Genomic DNA, 21,399 nt, shown 5'->3' on the forward strand with positions numbered 1-21,399 from the left:
CTCTTGCCTGGAAAATCCCATGGATGGAGCAGCCTGGTAGGCTACAGCCCATGGGGTCGCAAAGAGTCAGACACAACTGAGCAACTTTACTTATGTTAGTTAGACTACCTGTATCAAAGTCTTAGGATCAACGATTTCATTTTGAGAATGCATCCATTTATTTACGTCTTTCTCTCCTAATAAACATTTGCTTTCTAATACATATCCCATTTCCACCCTTTTTTTAAAAAACTGGTAGAATTTAGATAAATTAGACTCTGGGGAGGAGGGGAAGAAGAGTTACAGGACACACCAACAGAAGGTAATAGATTTTAGACAGATTATTATAATAGAGGACTGTGTGCCTGACATTTACAGTAATAATTTACATACTAAATTACAATAAGTAGAACTGTATTTACAATCAAAGAACTGTATTTACTAAAGAACAAGCATCCTGCACTAAATTCTCACTTTATGCCTTCCTCTCGCCCCCCTTAACTACTGCTTAACGTCAAAAACATTCAATAGAACATCTTTGAGAGAGTTTTTGAAAGAATTTTTTGACAGACATTTGTGAGGAAATTTGAGACTAACTTGACAGTATTCTGAAATTCGACATTTTCTTCTAGCCTCCTAGCCCTTTTGTCTCATTATATTTATATATGTACACCCGTACTTTTCTGCTGGGAAAAACTGATGGCAAGAAAAGGGAGTGAAGGAGGATGAGATGGTCGGATGGCATCACTGACTCAATGGACATGAGTTTGAGCAAACTCAGGGAGATAGTGAAGGATAGGGAGGCCTGGCATGCCGCAGTTCATGGGGTAGCAAAGAATCAGACACGACTTAGCGACTGAACACCACCACCCATTAGATAAGCCTCAGGTTTCTACCACATGGAAGTAATAAACATACTTAGTGATTACTGTGAAGATCTTAAAAAAATGTAAAGCATAATATCTGACCTATACCAGGAGCTCAATGCTGCTACTGCTAAGTCGCTTCAGTCGTGTCCGACTCTGTGCGACCCCATAGACGGCAGCCCACCAGGCTCCCCAGTCCCTGGGATTCTCCAGGCAAGAACACTGGAGTGGGTTGCCATTTCCTTCTCAATGCATGAAAGTGAAAAGTGAAAGCAAAGTCGCTCAGTCGTGTCCGACTCTTAGTGACCCCATGGACTGCAGCCTACCAGGCTCCTCCATCCATGGGATTTTCCAGGCAAGAGCACTGGAGTGGGCTGCCATTGTCTTCTCCAGGAGCTCAATATTAATAGCTATCTTAGAATTTAAAAAATGATTTTCTTTTTGGAGTTCAAGATCAGAATCATTACTTCAAAATTTGTTTCAGGTGTTCTTTGCACTGTCATAATTTTAAGTATAAATGCATAAACTGTCTATGAGTAAAGCCTGTAGATATACTAACATTTTCAAAACAAACTGATTTTTTTTTTTTTTTTAAAGGAGGTGGGAGGAGACATGGTCATTACTAACTGGTGCTATGTACCAAACACTGGGTTCTTGTCTCATCCTTTCCTTTTCAAATAACAAAGAAGCTGAGGTTCAGAGAAACCTAAGTGAAGAAACAAATACTAATATTATGAAGAATTGAAAGAAAATTCAGAAAAATGAAAGCCACTAAATTCTTAGGATGATACAAATTGTTTTAAAAATCCTTTGTGTGCCATATGTATGCTGTCTGCTTGCCCCTCTCACTTACCTAGCGTCCACTGTGCTTGCTCTTTGGTATTACATAACTGGCATTCCAGTGTAAAAGGGCACATGTCCACCCAGCTAAAGATTTCCCAGTATCTCTTTCAGCTAGGTATGGCCATGTGAACAGGTTTTGGCCAAGGGATTACAGCTAGAAGTGATGTGAAATTTCTACACCTTAGCCTTAAGCATTAACTGGCTTGCCTTATACCCTCCCCATTCCCATCCATCTTCTTGTTGGCAATCACTAGGGCAAGATAAGCCATATGTTACATATAACAAAGCTGTCCCACTAGCCAGAGCACCTGAATAATCTCAAGGGGTAGAGCTTAGTCACTTGATAATAATTATTGGAAAAAAAAAAAGTAACTATTTTTGAGACCCTGGACTCTGAAAACTCTAGTATATATCACCTTAATTGGTTCTCTGATTTGCTAAAATGTTTTTGCAATAAACACTTTTGAAATAAGATCTGTACACAGATAATGTGAATTCATTTGTTCATCTCTTCAACTAACAAGTATTGAGCAAGAGTCTCTAGTAAAGGACAAAATGCCATGGGAAAAGTAAAACTTGTGAGAATCAGAGATATAAGGACAAAGTTGGGGGGCGGGGGCAGGATATAAGGATGTATCGGTTCCTGATTGAGCAACTGGAGGTAGGGCAAATGAGACTAGGGGCAAGGCTTCAGGGAGGGGGCAACTTTAGAGCTGGCTATTGGTGTATTCCCATACTTTCCCTCTAGAAAACACTTCCTCTCTGAAGCAACTGATAAAATTTCTCACTCTTTAAGATTACTCAAAAATATCCTATCCTTCATGTGAAAGTGAAAAGTGAAAGTGAAGTCGCTGAGTCGTGCCTGACTCTTTGCAATCCGGTGAACTGTAGCCTAATGGGCTTCTCAAGCAAGAATACTGGAGTGGGTTACCATTTTCTTCTCCAGGGGATCTTCCCAACCTAAGGATTGAACCCAGGTCTTCCGTATTGAAGGCAGACCCTCTCCAATTTCTCCAGGGATAAGCCATTGCTCCAGCCCATGTGTTCACAATATTTTGCTAATATGTTACTAATAATTCCTTCACAATATCACAATTATGCTTATACATGTATCTCTCTTCTAGCTACATCCTGGAATTCATTAAGTTGGGGCCTGTAGTTATTTTTATAGACCATTATCCAGTTCAACAGGCCTAGAGAAACAATATGGAAATTAGCAGATACTGAGTACTTAAAAAAAATTTTTTTTTAAATTAGAGGTCAAAGACTTTCAAACTTTTGGGGGTACGACTTACATGATACATTTTATATAATGATGCAGCACACACATGTAACATAACAAAAGTTTGATGAAATAATATTCTACAAAAGAACACTATTAGTTTATATTATTCTTTCATTTAAAAATCCAATTATGATACTCTATTTCAACTCACTATTTAAAATATATTAGCCTAGAAGAAGTCACTTAAAAATGAGAAGGGTTCACCTAGATGCTAACTAAGATCAGACCACCTTTAAATTGTATAAAATTACATTGTATTAAAATGTTATTCTCCATATCCTTTAGTACAGGCCATAAAATAATAATCAAAATTTGAGAAAATCTGTTAAGTATTCATCCCCATGGGTCTCAAAACCAGTTAACGCCTTTGTTAGGGACTAAAGGACAAACACAACAGCTCCTTTTAGCATTCTACATTACCAACCCAAAACAAAATTCTATCAGAAGGTAAACTCAAAGTACAGAATTATTCTTAAAGTCTCTAACTGAAAAAACGAGAATAAAACTGCCAGAAATAAATGCTAAGAAAGACAACATTTAGCAAGACTAACTTCAAAGATGACCAAGCTTAGTTATGCTAAATCTGAGATAAAGACAGTAAACTGAAAAGTTTCTCTAGTAAGCATTCAGGAATCAGATGAGAAATAAAGATTATGTATACAGAGATGTCAAAGTTACTAAACAACAGTTTCACAAAACACATATGAAATGTGTTACAATATCAATATGATAAAACCCTCCTATTATTTATAATTATAACCAGTAGGCAAACTTAACGACATTTACTGGAGAAGGAAATGGCAAGCCACTCCAGTATTCTTTCTTGGGAAATCCCAGGAACAGAGGAGCCTGGTGGGCTACAGTCCATGGGGGTCACAGAGAGTCAAGCAAGGACAGAGCCACACAGAGCACAAACACAAGAACCGTCTTTTCTGAGGGAATTCAGACTAACTTAACTCTTTCCCATCAGGCCCGTTCCTTCACACGAAAGTTCTTCAGCATAATGTATTGCCTTGTAACACTGTCTCTCTTGGGTATAAAAAATTACTCTTTGCTCTCTGCCAAAGCCTGTCAAAACATCTTTATCATCATAAAAGTCACATTACAAAGACTTTTAACATGCATAAAATTTAAATCTACCAGGGTTTTAAATGAGAACTCAAAAACAAAAAAAACCCACAAAACTTCATTCTGATACTGGGCTTGATGATATACAGATTAACCATTTGTTTTATGATCAAACTTCCCTGTCTCCTACCTTTGAAGAGCTGCAAACTCTCCTTGTATTTACCATACCCAACTCAAACATTCAAGGCTTAGGTCTGTCTCTTTCTCAACTTTAAGCTTTAGAAAGAATCTCAAATTTTAGCATCTTTTGGTATCCATCACATAGTAGTTGCTCAATAATCCAAATTAAATAACTATCTGAGTAGAGAACTGTATTTCTAAAAGCAGTAACTGGAGAGATGTGAAATAGCTAACGGGAATGGTTTTCATCAGAGAAGAGCTCTCCACTACATTTGTGCTTTATGCCACAGCTCTGGTACTGTAAACAGTGGATCCCATGAGCCAGTACTGCTTAGCCAGAACTATGTGTCTCTGCATTTCAACCACAATCACTGAGATCTCAACCTATCCACACCGAAGAAACTTTCAAATTCAGTTAAACATTTATTTAAAGTTGACTTCCAAGCAGTCACCTCATATCACAATGATAGATAATATATTCATAATAATAAACAGCAATTTTCTCAGTCATTAAAATGTGAGAACTTAACTCTGCTACAAGAGATACCTAGAGTCTCTCTGAAACCAGTAGGTCTAACCAGTTCATTCATGTGGAAAATACAGTCCCTCCTCATGGATGTCTCTTAATACATGTAGTGTTTATTCAGCTAGGCTTCCTTTTATCCTCCTTCTTCCACTTGGGACTAAACTATACAAAAAATTCAGTGAGACAATAAACAAACCTCGGGGTAAAGAACTGAAAGCTAAGATGTCCAACACATTCTCTGTTCTAGGGAACTTGCACTTCTTTACTGCGGGGACCCTGACCCTTGTGAAAACCTTCCTCTCCATCTGGCTTGATATACACCGTTTGTTCTTGCCTTTTCAAATCACAGCATTTCTTGTCACTGTTAAGATTACAGAAGTTTCAAAACTCCATAAAAACTTCCCATACAGCCCATCTCCTCACTCCAGTAATTCGCCCAATTTCTTTTTATTCCACCTCACTTGCATGCCTATACAACACCATGAGTCTGAGTCTTGATTGTGTATTTGAACTTGGCTACTGGGCTTCCCTGGTGGCCACCTGGTAAAGAATCCACCTGCAATGCAGGAGACCTGGGTTCGACCCCTGGGTTGAGGAAACCCCCTGGAGAAGGGAAAGGCTGCCCACTTCAGGATTCTGGTCTGGAGAATTCTGTGGACTGTATAGTTCATGGAGTCACTAAGAGTCAGCCATGACTGAGTGACTTTCACTTCACTTCACTTCATTCCATTATTACCTCTAGATCAAAATAATCTTTCTTCAACTTAATTTATAATTTCAAAACATGGCAAGATTCTAAATGACTAAATATAAACAGTTTCACATCTTTGCATATAAATTTGATATGCCTATACAACTTCCCTGGTGGCTTAGACAGTAAAGCATCTGCCTACAATGCAGGAGACCTGGGTTCAATCCCTGGGTCGGGAAGATCTCCTGGAGAAGGAAATGGCAACCCACTCCAGTATTCTTGCCTGGAAAATCCCATGGACGGAGGAGCCTAGTAGGCTACAGTCCATGGGGTCGCAAAGAGTTGGACACAACTGAGTGACTTCATTTCATTTTTTCATACATCTCCTTGGGAATTTTGTTTAATCGAAATTTCTGATTCAGTAGACCTCAGACACACAGGACAACTTTTAGGGTGAAGGTACCATTCTGTATAGCACTGGGGTAGAGGATAAATGATTCTGTGCATTTGTCAAAACCCATAAAACTGTACATCACAGAGTAAATGTAACATATACAAGTTTAAAACAGAAACCCATGTAATTGAGGATGAAATGTAAACTGATAAATCTAACTTTATTACAAATTTATGACATAACCACATTGAAAGGGATGAAAGTGAAAGTTGCTCAGTTGTGTTGGACTCTGTGACCCCATGGACTATACAGTTCACAGAATTCTCCAGGCCAGAATCCTGGAGTGGGTAGCCTTTCCCTTCTCCAGGGGATCTTCCCAACCCAGGGATCGAACCCAGGTGTCCTGCATTGCAGTTGAGTTCTTTACCAGCTGAGCCACACGTGAAGCCCACTGAAGGGGATAAACAAGAACAACGTTAACTTGAATAGTAAGTTTGGAAGCAGTGTTCTGACTTGAAACCATAAGGCTATATACAACAGCAACTGTGCACAAGACACTGTATTTTGCTTGGTAAATTTGCTTCTTTTGGGGGTTCAGCCTAAAAATACTAGTCAGTACTTCATTCGTATACTAAGGTTGGAGTGTATGCATGGTGGATGGTAGACAGTGGGAGCAAGGTTTTTACTACAGATGGAAGTTACAAAGGTACAAAAAAGGAGGGTTAGGAAGAATCCTGTGTATAGGATCAGAGTTGGAGACAACAGTCCTAATTCATGTTTATCTTACTATGCACATAGATGGACAGATATAGAAGCAACTACAGACACACATGGTTTAACATATATAAACATACATGGATTGATATAACCTAGCTCTGTCTGCTGTCTACTGAGAGGGCCTAGAAGCAGTGACACCTGAGAAGCAACTCAGCACCCAAATCGTGGTCTCTAACATCCTCTTCTCCAATAAAAAGGGACCAGGGCTCTTTGGGGAAATGGCTGATTTTAGGACAAAAGAATGGGAAGATATAAAATGAATATAGAGGACAACTTGAAAGCGTTCCCAAAGGGCAAGGCTAAAACAATTTGGACAGTAAAATACTTACTGGATTATAATTCAAAGTATAAAACATACACGTCCATGGTTATATAAGTGGATAACGGAATTAATGAGGGAAAAATTACTTCTTTATAGAAGAATTCCATTTAATATTAGGTGGATAGTAGACACTCCCCCTCCTTGGTGGCTTAGACAGTAAAGAATCTGCCTGCAATGTGGGAGACCTGGGTTCGATCCCTGGGTTGGGAAGATCCCCTGGATGAGGGCATGGCAACCCACTCCAGTACTCTGGCCTGGAGAATCCTCAAGGACAGAGGAGGCTGGTGAGCTACACCTACGGGGTCGCACCGAGTCAGACATGACTAAGCACAGCAGACACTGCCTTCCAGTAGGAGGCACAACTTAATTCTCACCCACCTGACCAATCACCACATCCCTTGAGAGTGGGCTAGACATACGGACTTACTTCCAAAGAATATAGAATGGAAAGGGAAAAACAGTAACTTTATAGTGAAGAAACCTGGCAAACACTATCTTAGCCAAGTGATAAAGGTTAATTAACATCATCAGTAATAACAAGTGGATAGTATGCTCCCCATATAATGTGACAAGCAGAGCATTTCCTCTCCACTGACACTCTCTCTATAAACTGGTAACTGATAACCTTATTTTAACCTTTTAACCTAACAAAAAAATCAGGGAAATTCAAATCGGGGGACATTTTACAGGATACCTGGCCAGTAGTTCTCAAAACTGATAGAAAAAATTAAAGAAAGGCTTAGAAACTTTCACAGATGAGAGAACAATGGGGAAAGTTAACAACTAAATGCAACATGGTATCCTGGATTGAATCCTGTAATAAAAAGAAGGCATTAATTGAAAAATCAGTAAAATCCAACTAAAGTCCAGAATTCAGTTAATAGTTTCTGGGTTTTGTTTTGTTTTGTTTTGAAGACTTTAAAGTGGCTTTAAATCTGGTTCTCCCTTCCGGAGAGTGGGAATCACAGTACTGCATACATGACAGGAGTTCTGGAAGGATGAGTTAGGATAAACTCATGTAATGCACTATGCACATACACCATGGTTCAATCAGAGTAAGAGCTCAATAATTATCAGTTGCCATTATTATTGCTTCTAGAGAAATGAAATATACCCTGCTTCTTGCTTGCATGCCTTATGACGCAGCTATCTGGGGGTTCTGAGAAAACAAAAAGCATGTGTAATAATAATAAGTACCAAGGTGGTAAATGACTCCATGCAAACAGCTTCACACATAATACATACTTAATATAAATAATATATAATGATAAATAAATAAGTAAGAAATAATATATAGCTTAATATAAATACAAATCACCACGGAATCTTGTTAAAAAGAAAATTCTGATTCAGTAGGTCTGGGATGGGGCCCAAGGTTGAACATTAAAAACAAGCTCCCAGGTGATGCCAATGCTGCTAGACCAAGAACCACAACTGGAACTATAACTTTTTTACTTCTGTAATGTTTTAAACTTTTTCATAAAAAATGTAAAAAAAGTTTTCTCCAACAATTCTTTCTATCGTCACCACAAATACTCATATTTTTCAACAGAGAACTGTACCAACTATAATTCACAAGTCATCATTATCTTAAATAAGCAATGACTTAGGCAGCATAAGAAAGGAGCAACTACACATCAGTATTTGCCCCTACATGATTCCACACCAATGAGGATAAAAGTAACATCACTGAAAATCAAATCACATACAATTCTCTTATCTTTGCCAATTAAAAATTAGTCTAAATATATTAAAGTAACATAGATTAACCACAATCTTACAAGTTCTGTCAATTCTGTTTGAAGAGAGAGAAACACATTATCAAAGCTCCTAACAGTTTGAATTTTCAAAGCCTACGAAATGGCCTGAGATGATCTGAGATTCAGCAGCATGTATTAACAACTAATGCAACATGGCACCCTGGATTTCCCTTATACCAGATACATGAGGGGAAAAAAAAACTAGTAGGAAAAGATGGGGGGAAAAAATTATATATATATTATATATATATATATATATAATATATATATATATACACACACACACTGAATCAAGAAATAGGGATTAGCAAAAAAAAAAGAGAGAGAGACATAAAAAAGTCATACTTTCCTACAATTAATGTTGTTTAGTTTCTAAGTCATGTCCAATTCTTTTGTGACCCCATGGACTGCAGCCGGCCAGGCTCCTCTGTCCATGTGATTTCCCAGGCAAGAATTCTGGCGTGGGTTGCCATTTCCTCCTCCAGGGGATCTTCCTGACCCAAGGATCGAACCAGGGTCTCCTGCATTGGCAGGTGGATTCTTTACCACTGAGCCACTAGAGAAGCCCAATTAATGATGTCATAGTTAATTTCAAAAACCAGTTTAAAGCAATTATTGCAAACCATTCTGGCTTTGTGATTGCACATTTTCCTGTCTTCCTTAAAATGCTTCTTTGCACAAACTTTTGAAATTTAAGAATAAACTGATCCTTTTTTAAAAAATGCTGAGATAACTTCAAACTAAGCTTAGGAAACACCATTTTTTTAAGAAGTATTCAAATTCATTTACAAAAACTTATTTTCATGGCAAGAAATCTTTCTGGTATGTGTATACATAAACGCAATGCTTACAAAAATGGCATCGCAAAGTAGTCTTAAATAAGACACTAACAAATATTTGGTGAGATATGTGGCCTTGTGTTCAAATTAACTGACTTGGTGCTCTTTAAATTTAACAGGTCATTTAGACTAACCTGGCTTTTTTCTCAAAGCCTCTAAAATGTCTTTGAGAGACTCTGAATTTCTAAAACTGAGATTTTCACTTAAAATATTTCCATTGATCATATTTCTTACTGAGGAAACACTTTAAAAGTTGAGATCCAAAGATTCCTGAAGCATAATACAATGAAAATATTTTGAATAAGCCAAGGATATTTAATTATAACAGAGTTCCTCTAATGTAAAGTGTACACACATATACATTTAAAACTTATTTATAAATATAGTAAATCAAACACTGAGAATGCTATAAAAAGGTATACTGTATCAAGGAGAAGAATTCTTTGACTTCCCCGGTGGTCCAACGGTTAAGAATACACCTGCAAATGCAGGGGACGTGGGTTCGATCCCTGGTTAGGGAAGATTCCACATGCGGAGGGGCAACTAAGCCTGTGTACCACAGCTACCGAGCCCAAGCGCCACGACTGCTGAAGCCTCACGTCCTAGAGCCCACACCCCCCAAGAGAAGCCGGCGTAAGGAGAAGCCTGTACACAGGGTCAAAGAGCAGCCCCTGCTCGCCACAACTAGAGGAAGCCTGCGCACAGCAGCAAAGACCCAAGGCAGTCAAAAATAACAAATAAATACAATTTAAAAAAATTCCTTTAGAATCAGGTCAACATCACATAGCTCAATTATCAGCTCTGGATCAATTCTAAGTAGTTAAGACCATCTTAACACATCATTAAAAGTTCCTTCACTCAGTAATAATTTTTCATGAGCATACTATATAAAGTGATTAAGATAAATCTTCAATTTTACATGAACTTTACATTGTTGAAAATCTAATCTGTAGGCAAGCATCTTCTGAGTATTAAACATTTATCAATCATTCAAAAATCAGCAAAATGTAACTATATATTTCTGGTCTTTACCCACAAATCTATCTGCGGAGCAAATCATCATTATAGATAACCTTAAGATAAAAAATGTCTAACCAGGATTTGAAATATTTCATTTCAAATAACAACAAATTCACATAGCAGAGAACTGATTCTTTGAAATTTTTCAATAGTTGTCTTCAGAAAGCTTAACTTCAGTTATACAACAAACATTGCCCTAACTTGAAACTGAGGTACAGGTGCATCCTGACCCACATTTCTTAGTAAATAAGTTTCAAAGCTGTCAGTTATAACATAGCTAAACAGACATTCCCCTGTGTATTCTTCTTCCTTTCTGTCAATGGTTACAGAAAGGTTTTCACATGAAAGAAGCAAACACTTCTGAGTAGAAAATTATATCAACTAAAAATGCCAAACTCTGCCTAATTCTACTTCGTTTCATAAATTTCCACAAAGGAAAAGAGGAACTTTGAAGCAAAAATACATGTAAAAACTTCTAGCCAATAACAATCAAATTGTTTAACATATATTGATTTTAAAAGCAAAAATATTTCTCCCTTCATTTTATATTAATATTCATAGTTACAGTAACTTTTGTTTTTTGTAAGAAACTCCCTGTATCTATAAAGTTCACCTCATCACTCTTAACTAGGCACAATCTCTCTCCTCTGTACTGCCTTGTTATGAAAACTTTTGGTGTGGGGGTGCTGAGGCTTAGTAACAGTAAAGCAAAGCAAAGGGACATAACAGCAGTAAGGAAGAAAATGAAAGGAAAACATAGGCAGGTCTCCCTTCTGCTGATAAACACCATGGCAGTTAGTTGCAACAACTAGATAACTTGACAGCCACAATTCTCAGAAGTACATAAAGTTTATATGGTAGAAATAATGACTCAGAATAATGAGAGAATATACTTTGTGATTATTTAAAATGAGTATACCCTTTAAGTAAATTTGACTTTACAGGGTTTAACTTTTTTCACCTCTACAATATCAAATTTTATTTACAACTCCCCCTTTGCTTTGCATACAGCGGCAAAATACACATAAAATTATTGGAAGAGGCAAGGATTCAGTATGTGTTATGTGATCTCTCTATATACTCAACTAGAAAATTTACTCTCAAGAGTCTTATTTCCTATTTCATGGGTAGTTAGGCTCCTCTGTTTCCTCTAGATACTTCTACCTATTAACCATTTCATTGTTCACTAATGAACAAGAGAATGTGGACGTGACTCTCCTATTCACTTACTACAGTCAATTTACCTGTAGAGATTTGAATCAAAGCTGAAATTCAAAGGTCTTCTATTTTAACCCCTCAACTCTGGTGGTTCCAGTTATATTACATTGTTAAATACTTTATATATTAAGTAGCAGAATGATACTTCAACATTATTCCATTCCACTCTCCTTATTTTGCAGTTCAGAAATCATTCAGAGAACTTAAGCTAGCACAGAGACAGGGTCAACTCAGGGTGTGTTAACTCCTAAGACCAATATTTGTCCTATTAAATAATTCTTCTTTCCATAACTCCTTTTTTCTTCTATGATGTTCCTGTTATTCAAACAGTTTGCCTTTCAAACTGATAAAGTACACCTAGCATAACCAGAAAACCCCAAGTGAAGTGAAGTCGCTCAGTTGTGTCCGACTCTTTGCGACCCAACAGGCTCCTCCGTCCATGGGATTTTCCAAACAAGAGTGCTGGAGTGGGTTGCCATTTCCTTCTCCAGGGATTGAACCCGGGTCTCCCGCATTGTAGGCAGAGGCTTTACCCTCTGAGCTACCCCAAGCCTCAAGTCAAATACATATACCATTGCTCTATTTTCTATCCAACATTTTTCTGAGGGCCTCCTAGCTGCCAAGGCTTTCCTGTTCCTTGTCCTTCACATTTCTCCATTAAATAATGTTTCAGTTATGTATTATTCTATGTTATAAAAAATGTGATGCTGATATAGAGTGCTCTTTATATCAGGAAGTATTTTAAGACCTTTAAATACAGCATCTCATTTAATCTTCAACTTTAAATAAGAAATATAATACTATAATGCCTATTAAGTACAAAAACCAAAGCTTCAGAGAGGTTAAAAAAATCTGTCGTAATTCACAAAGCTAATTAGTACAACTGGGTAAGTAATCAGGCAGTCTGACCCTAATGTCCATATTCTTGATCTCCCTATATGATAAGTCTATATAACTACATGGATTGCATTATGAACACAGACAGTAACTTAAAATTTGGGTGCTACAGAAGAATTTTAAAGGTTTTTGCACTTGAAGAGGTTTCTTACACATTAAAATAGCTTAAGGTAGCTTACTCTGATAAATCCTATCTTCTTTGTAAAAACATGGCCCAAATAAGAACTCTTAACTCATTCATATATAATTAAAACTCAAATTTGAAAAAATAATTGGGGAGGAGGGCTGCAGCAACACTTTAACAAATATACAGATCAGAAATGTTCAAAAGAACCTTTGCAGTGATAGCAATGGCATCTATTCTGGTCTCTCTATCTCGGTAGCCACTAGCCATGTGTGACTATTCAGCACTTGAAATGTGTCTAATGTGATTGAGTACTGAATTTTGAAATATTTTGTAATTTTCAAATTTAAATAGCCACATATGGGTACTGACTATTACAGTGGACAGCACACATATGAAGACAAAATGCCAGAAAAAAATGAGTAAAGAAATTCTTATTGCTTTTATTTGGAGAGTGCAGTTAATAATCATATCAATTTAAATGTCTTTTTACTTGTTCCAGTTTCAATTATTACACCAAATAATATAAACCCTCAAAGAGATTTAAGTATCCCAATCTTTCTACACCTAAATTTTCCTTTGTGTATCTCAATGGAAAAAATAGTTAAAATCTGTATTTTCAACAAAGCATCATTTATTGGAAACTTTTTTACTGTGTGGGAAGTTAAGCGTGAATCTGAATCTGAAAACTCTGCCACCTATTAGAAAAGCTAAAAATTACAGTCACATAAGTTTTAAGTTGTTTTCATAATACTTGGTAATAACATGCTTACCTTGATTCTCCACTACTGTTTTTAACACTTTCTTCATCACTGTGTCCATTCATTGTAAATATCAAGAAGTTTTAAAATAAAATATAAATCTTCCCAGTTTACAAGATGAGTATAAATACTGACTCCTCTTTGAATATTAAAAATTCACAGATGAATTTTCTTCAATATTCACAGGTTTCCTAGGACCCTTTTTGACTCACCTAAAAAAAAAAAAAAAAAATTCAGTAAGAAGAAAACTGCCTGTAGAGAAAAACACTGAAGAAGCCTATTTAGAATTTATACAAATCTACCTAGGCCAATTAGATGAGATGTGGCAAGGAAGGGGTAGGGATCTTTTTCTCAAAATACCTAGGCTTCTATTAACTACATTCTTGACGACTAATGAGAATTTAGCACACCACTGCTTATTTTTGACAGAAGAAATGAAAATGCCTGTGGAGTGACAGAACTTTCAGACCAACTGCAACTGTGTGCGTACAGTGTACACCACACATTATGGCCAGATAACTAAAGCACAGTGGGAGTACGTAACATCTACCTAAATTCCAAAAATAGAAAAAAAGAGTCTTAATAGATACTTGGTCAAACAAATGGGGGGGGGGGGGGTGAAGGTTACTGTTAATCCAGCACTGATTCCTATTACCAAGGGCTTCATACACTAGAGTGAGGGAGGGGAAAGTTTTGAAATTGCTCACATAAAAATAGGAGAGTAAAAGTGTATCACATAATCTGTGCAAAAAAAAGAGTACAAAGTATCAAAATAAATATGTTCTTTCACATTTACCGGTAAATTAAATAGCGGAGTTTTATGTTTCAATAATACAATATGTATCCAGTTCGGACGTGCAGAGATTCTACAGAAGGGAAAAAAAAAAGGATAGGATAAACACTATGCTTTTTTTTTTTTTTATTTAAGTAAAAGGTTAGGGGGCAGAAATCGCAGACTAAAGAGCCAACATTTCCACCTTTCAAAATACCAGCACAACACTGGAGAGTCACCTACAAGCCAACCACGAATAAACAAAGGAGATCTCTGGCAGGGGAGGGAGAGGAAGAAGCGGGGGGAAGGAGACGTCAGATCCTTCCCCAGCCAGAAAGTACCGACCGAGACGGGCGACTGAGAACAGAGCTGTCCCTCCGACAGCAGCACACAGAACTGACTCCTACGATTATTTCCATTCCGCAAGGAAAAAAAAAAAAGAGGAGGAAACAAGCTGCTGCCAGCCAACTCGATCACCTCAAACTCTGCAAAGAGATCGCGGTTTTTTCATTCCCCAGGGACTACAGTCCCGTCGACTTCGCAGCAGCAAACTGTTACCCCGCGCCCCACCAAAAAAAAAAAAAAAAAAAAAATTATTTCACGCAACACTCGTTCCTCAGGTTAAAGATGAAGGCCACCAGGCCAGAGAGCTTCCCTATTAAAACGATCAGGTCTTTAAAAAAAAAAAAAAAATATCTGGGCACTCTGGCAAACTGCCTCTTTCCCGAAAGTCTCTCTTCGCTGAGGAAAAACAAAAGTTCACTTTTCCTTCTTTCCTTTTCACCTTTCACGTTTGTCCCCCTCAAAATGGCTTTTCTCCGGTACTTTCTAACTTCCTTTTTCCTCTCCGTCTTCCTTTTTGCGCGATCGAGTCCTCATGCCGAGAGCCTCCACGCTCCGTGAGGCTCCCGGGCGCCCGCCGGCCCTCCACACCTCGCGACGCCGCTGCTTCCCCTCAGCCCGTCGCCCTCGCCGCGGCGCCCGTCCTCCGCCCCGGCCTCTCCACGGACGCTTTCCTCCGGCTAAGTTTTCCAAGCGGGACTCAAGCGGAGCCTGGAAACCTCCCTTCGTGCGCCGTCCGCAGCCGCTCGGCTCCCTTCAGCCTGCGACCCCCGATCCCGGGGCGCACCCCCACAAGCCCCCCACCCTTCATGCCGGTCCCGGGGTCTCCCCCTTCCCGCCTCAAACTTCCCACACGCCCAGCCCGCGTCCTCCCCGGCGCGCTCGGGCCGGGCCCGCTCCCCCCCGCCGGGCCCGCTCCCCACGTGCCGGGAAGGAGCCCCGGTGGTGGCGGCGGGACCCACACCCCGGCCGGGCGCGCCGCTCGCGCCTCGCGGCCCGGCCGGCCCCGCGCCGACGGAGGCCGGGGCTCGACTGCCAGCTGCACACGCCCGCCCGCCCGGCTGGCCGGCCGGCCCAGAGGATGCGCGCTCTGCGGCGCCGGCCTGCGCTCGCCGCTCACACGCCCCCCTGCGCGCCCGGCCCGCTCCGCCGGCCCTCGCGGGCTCCCCCCGGGCCTGTGCCCACGGAGTCCCGGCCCGCTGGGCCGCCGCCGCCCGGGCACCCCCCCTCCCCCGCGGAGCCCCGGCCCACCGCTGGGCCAGCTCCCGTCCCTCCCTGCCACATCCCGACCCGCCCGCCACCCCCTTTCTTACCGGTAGGGCGTGCAGGCTTGGCGGGGCGGAAGGAGCCGACTGGAGAGGCGGCCTCCCCGGCGCCCGGGCCCCGCGGTCGGCGTCCTCGGGGCTCCGGGGCGTGTGTGGGCTGTGGGGGGGTGCGGCGGTAAAGCAGCAGTCCGCGAGGAGGGGAGAGGGGGAAGGGGAAGGACGCGGAGGGGAAGGGAAAGCCCCGGCGGCCGGCTCCGACGCGCCGCGATCCCCCTGCAGAGCGGCTCCAACAATCAATTCATTATCGAAGCACCCAACAACTGCGAGAGCCAGCGAAAGCGACAAGTAAGCAGCGACCGTCTTCCCCGCGGCCACGCGCGCGCGCCCACTCCCGCTGCTTATCGGCTCCCGGCCGCCGCCATGACGCCGAGAGAGCGAGCGCAACCGTCTCTGTCGTAGCCGCCGCCGCCGCCGCCGCCGCCACCGAGATCGCCGTCGCCTCCGCCTCCCCGCGACGTAAGCGACTCTGCTCACTCCCCTTCCCCACCGGGCGCGAGGCGGGCTGGCGGGCGGGCACGCGCACGCCGAACTCCACCGGCTGGCTGGCGCGTGAGCGCGCGGAGATAGGCGGGGCTACGTCCTGGAGCTATGGGGGGTGGGGGGGGACGTCCGGGGTAGGGATCCGGGGTGGGGGAGAGGCTTAGGAAGAAGCTGATTGGTCTGTGACTGGGGCGGAGAGCGGAGGGCGCGCGCGCGCCGTGTTGGGAGCGCGCACGCCGGCCGCGCAGAGGCTGCCGGACTCTGGCGACCGCGGTGGGCCGTAGATGCTGGGCTTGGGGCTTCCTCCCTCAGCAGCCCTGGAGTTGAATTCCGGAAAGTGGGAGCTGCAGGCTCGCTCCCCGCGGGTATGGACGCTCCTGTCACTCCGGATGGTTGCGTGAGGACGTCAGGAAACAAGAGGCCGAGAAAGAACTAGGGAAACGTGGTGGGGGTGGGGGGGAAGGTGGGCAGATGCTGAAGACGGAATGGGCTGGCGGAGTCGCGGGGGCGGGGAGAGGCGTGGGGTCCGGTCGCCCGGGCCTCAGCCGGCCGCCGGTTCTGAGCGCCCGCCCTGAGGGGCGGAGGTGGGGGCGCTGCGTCACACGAGGCAGCCTGGGAACCCAACTGTTGGGCAACTGTGGTCTCCTCCCGCCGCTCCCCAGGCTTAGTTGCCCTGAGACAAAGGCTCTCTCGAGGGCGGGGGTGGAGGGGAAACCGGGCACCTGAGGAGGCTGAGGGAAACAGACCGAGTTTTTCACCCCCTGTGACCGTTCTGGAATCGTTCATAGTATAAACTATGTGCCTTATTCAGAGAAGAAACTTCCAGGTCGGCTCCCTGGAGGGCGGGGTAGTGAAGGGTGCGCCGCCGAATCGCTACATTAAAAAAAAAAAAAAAAAAAATGCAACAAGAGCGACGTTGGCAACTGTCTCAGGTTAACGTAACTGCAATTTAGTTGACGGTTTCTTTCGTAACTGTAACTGCGGGCCTCCGTTACGCTGTCCCTCCCCCACCTCCTTTATAGATCTGCCCAAAGAAACACGTAGCTTCTTGAAACATCCCACCCTCGCCTTCTCCCAGAGTCCACAAGTCTGTTCTATACATCTGAGTCTCTTTTTCTGTTTTGCATATAGGGTTATCGTTACCATCTTTCTAAAGTCCATATATATGTGTTAGTATACTGTAATGGTCTTTATCTTTCTGGCTTACTTCGCTCTGTATAATGGGCTCCAGTTTCATCCATCTCATTAGAACTGATTGAAATGAATTCTATTGAATGGCTGAGTAATATTCCATGGTGTATATGTACCACAGCTTCCTCATCCATTCGTCTGCTGATGGGCATCTGGGTTGCTTCCATGTCCTGGCTATTATAAACAGTGCTGCGATGAACATTGGGGTGCACGTGTCTGTTTCAGATCTGGTTTCCTCGGTGTGTATGCCCAGAAGTGGGATTGCTGGGTCATATGGCAGTTCTATTTCCAGCTTTTTGCATTGAAACATGTATATTATCTAGGGTGAAACAGATCACCAGCCCAGGTTGCGTGCATGAGACAAGTGCTCGGGCCTGGTGCACTGGGAAGACCCAGAGGGATCGGGTGGAGAGGAAGGTGGGAGGGGGGACTGGGATGGGGAACACATGTAAATCCATGGCTAATTCATTTCAATGTATGACAAAAACTACTGTAATGATGTAAAGTAATTAGCCTCCAACTAATAAAAATAAATGGAAAAAAAAAGTTAAAAAAAAAAAAGAACACTATGCATGTGATAGGATCTTAAGTATTTTACTAAAATAAAAATTTTTCACTTGAAAAAAAAAAAAGAAAGAAACACGTAGCTTTTCAAGCCCGGTAGTAGTGTTTCGCTCCAGCTCTTTTAAAGTTGGACTTCTTTTACGCTCCATTATTTTTCTCGCCCACAGATCAGTCTTGAGTCAGTGCAGGTTAATGATAATTTTTGAAACTTTCTAATATCCCATTCTTCAGTTACTTGAGTTGATGTAAAGGCCTGCCCTTCAAGTCAGATGATGAGTGAATTGGTGATATCTGCTTCCCAAAATAATTGTTTTCATACGTAGGATGTACTGCCATTTTCGTCTGATGTTTAAACAGTTTGGTTCAAAGCCTTCAAGAAGATATGCAAACATAACACTAAATGCGTATTTATTATGTGGAAAGGTACATTTGCCCTTGCATAGTATAAGAAGGCAAACAGGTACATAGAGTCTACTCGGGGAAAAAAATGTGTGGTCAATGAATAGTGTGACAAAATGAAACACCACTACAGATTGCAAAATGATCTGTGCTTAGTCTCTTCCTTTTTTTTATTTGCTAGTTGTTAAATTGCTGTAATGCTGTAATGTTATGGGGAATAACAAGATCGTGCAAATCTCCATCTCTGAATTCCCTGGAAATAGGAACCAAGTGCTAATTTTCAATACCATGCTTTAAAAATATTATAAAGGGGCCTTAATAGGAACTTTCAGTTTCTCAGACTAATTTCTTTCTTGGATTACTAGAGTGGTAAGTAAAAAATAAAGGCCTGAGAAAACGTGGTAGAATTTTGTACTGAGTGTGGTTCAGATAATAAAGTCTTCAATTTTAACCATACTGCATTTTATTGTTGTCTTATAAAAAGTGATTACTGTATGGAGTTTTATATGTTTGTTGAAAGTACATGTCAAACCTTTTTAAACTACTGAGTTGCCATTTGAATATGATATGCTTCATATAATTTCGAGGCACCTTTTTTGCAGGGGAAAAAAACCTTGCCAAATTTGTAATAAAATACTGAACCTTGGAGATTTATGTTTGTGGTAAAATCATAATATACTTCATGACCCCACAGAATTTTACAATGACTGTTGAGACTGTGGAGAAATACAAGGTAAGTGGAAAACTGAAACAGTTTTTTTAAAAGCCAGTTGGTAAACAAGACAAAAGTATATTTTTTTGTAGAGTTAAGTTCTCAGTTTCACTCTAAGCAAAGTGTGTGTCTACCTTTTGGTACTAAAAACAGTAGGCAACAGTAAATAATCTGAGCACCTGACTAGCAAAAATCCTGAAAATTAGTATCAACCAGAAGGTCTTTGGCTTCCCTGGTGGCTCAGATGGTAAAGAATCTGTTTGCAATGCAGGAGACCCACGTTCGATCCCTGGGTTGAGAAGATTCCCTGGAAAAAGGAATGGCTACCCACTCCAGTATCCTTGCCTGGAGAATCCCATAGACAGAGGAGCCTGGCGGGCTACAGTCCGAGGGGTTGCAGAGTCCAACGTGATTGAGGAACTAACACTAACAGAAGGTCATTGTTGTCTGATCTTCCATTTGGGAAATTGCATATTCTTTGGAAAGGATTACTTTTACACAATCTAGGACAGCACTTTGTAGGTTTTTAATTCTGTTATGCTCTGCTAGGACTAGTTATCAGTGGGTGTCTAGATGGGAATAGATTGAAAACCACTTACCAGAGTTATGAGATGCACAGCATAAAGACAATGACCACTCTTGCTTTTCAGTTAATATTTTGCATGCCAGATTTGTTCTCCTTGCTTGGAAGATTCGTGTACAAGAAGCTGCTAAAACAATCAGGACAGTATTAAAATACCCTACAATCTCAACCTATGACATTGTTCCCCAGGTTCTTGCCAAACAGAAAGAGCCCTCCAAATGTGATAAATTTACAATGTCCTCCATAAACAGAATCCATGAAATCCCAAACCACCTCATAATGAAAATTTACTGGACATTTTCTGTTTGCTTGATCATAAAAATCAGAGGAGAGGAGCCATGGTTCCCAGTTGGGCAGGGACAGGAGTCAGTCACCTTGGAAAGTTTTTCTTAATTACACGTGCCAAACTGTCCCTTTCTGAAATGCATGATTTCTAGGTTCTTCGTATTTGGAAAAACTAGATTGTTCTGATAACCACCAACAGCTCGTCCACCTTGTTGATGACCACTGTATTTGGAGGTTTTACTAATGTATTTCTAAAATCATAACTTTCAGATGTGAAATTCTTGAAGATGACATTAAGAAGCAACTGTGTATAAAATCTAATAGGTATTGAAGTGGATACAATGATTCTATTTAAAAATTTAAGTGTGCAGGGAGTTAAGTAGCTAGCCTCACCAATACAATATTGTAATTAGCCTCCAATTAAAATAAATTTATATTAAAAGCTAGCCTCAGAATATCAAATTAGTGCTTTAATAAGGTATCTTTCCTTCCTCTCCCCCAAATCCTTTGTATAGTGTCCATTTAATTCATATATGTTGTTCTTCAGCTTTTCTGCTTAATCCCCACTACTTTGTTTACTTGGGTTCTATTCCTTACACCTTCCCCTCCAACTCACCCTAGGCTTCCTTCAGATTTGAAATCTAATGAAGTCACACCCCTGCTTTAAATACATAAGTATACCACATGTATTTGCATACATAATATTTTAATTACTTCCTTCACAGTCTGATTCCAGCATTGCATCCCATTATACCTGGGAGACACTTAATATTCTGGTCTCATATTTCTTCAGGTTATTGGGAAGATAGCTGTTTCATCATAAGTGGATGAAATCCCTCTGAATCATTTTATTTTAGGTGTAAATAAATCAGTAGCTGTTGAGTGCCCTGTCACAATTGTGCCAGTACCCTATGGGACATGTAATGCAGCTCTCTCACCTCCCTTTTAGGACATTAAAATGTTTTCTGTAGGTACACCATATCATTATATTGAAACAGTTGCTTCCATACCACAGCGTGAGCTCCTGTCCCCATCACATTATACTGACATTCATTCACTGTGTTGCATACCAGGCATTCTGCAGGAACGGGGAAGGAGGGTTAGAGCAAAACCAGACACTCAATAGTTGAAGTCTAGTGCAAGAAACCGTCAGGCTTGGAGATCATAACTGAGGAAAATGGTGTGAAGAAACATAG

General features: G+C 41.1%; 1 protein-coding gene across 3 annotated transcripts in view; it reads right to left on the reverse strand.

Moving 5' to 3' along the window:
* CHD1 (chromodomain helicase DNA binding protein 1) overlaps positions 1 to 16,486 on the reverse strand; it is a 74,790-nt gene extending 58,304 nt beyond the window's left edge. The window contains exons 1-3 of one of the 3 annotated variants that reach the window (XM_070465854.1): positions 15,978 to 16,486; positions 14,347 to 14,416; positions 13,563 to 13,762 (exon numbers count right to left, since the gene is read on the reverse strand). In XM_070465854.1, coding sequence (XP_070321955.1) covers positions 13,563 to 13,615 — 53 coding nt within the window. In that variant the 5' untranslated portion in view covers positions 13,616 to 13,762; positions 14,347 to 14,416; positions 15,978 to 16,486. The remainder of the gene's footprint in view (positions 1 to 13,562; positions 13,763 to 14,346; positions 14,417 to 15,977) is intronic. The other 2 variants (XM_070465856.1, XM_070465855.1) reach the window with 2 other exon arrangements.
* Positions 16,487 to 21,399: the final 4,913 nt, after the last annotated feature.

The sequence above is a fragment of the Odocoileus virginianus genome, chromosome 3 (genome assembly GCF_023699985.2).
Source record: "Odocoileus virginianus isolate 20LAN1187 ecotype Illinois chromosome 3, Ovbor_1.2, whole genome shotgun sequence".
Taxonomy (NCBI): Eukaryota; Metazoa; Chordata; class Mammalia; order Artiodactyla; family Cervidae; genus Odocoileus; species Odocoileus virginianus.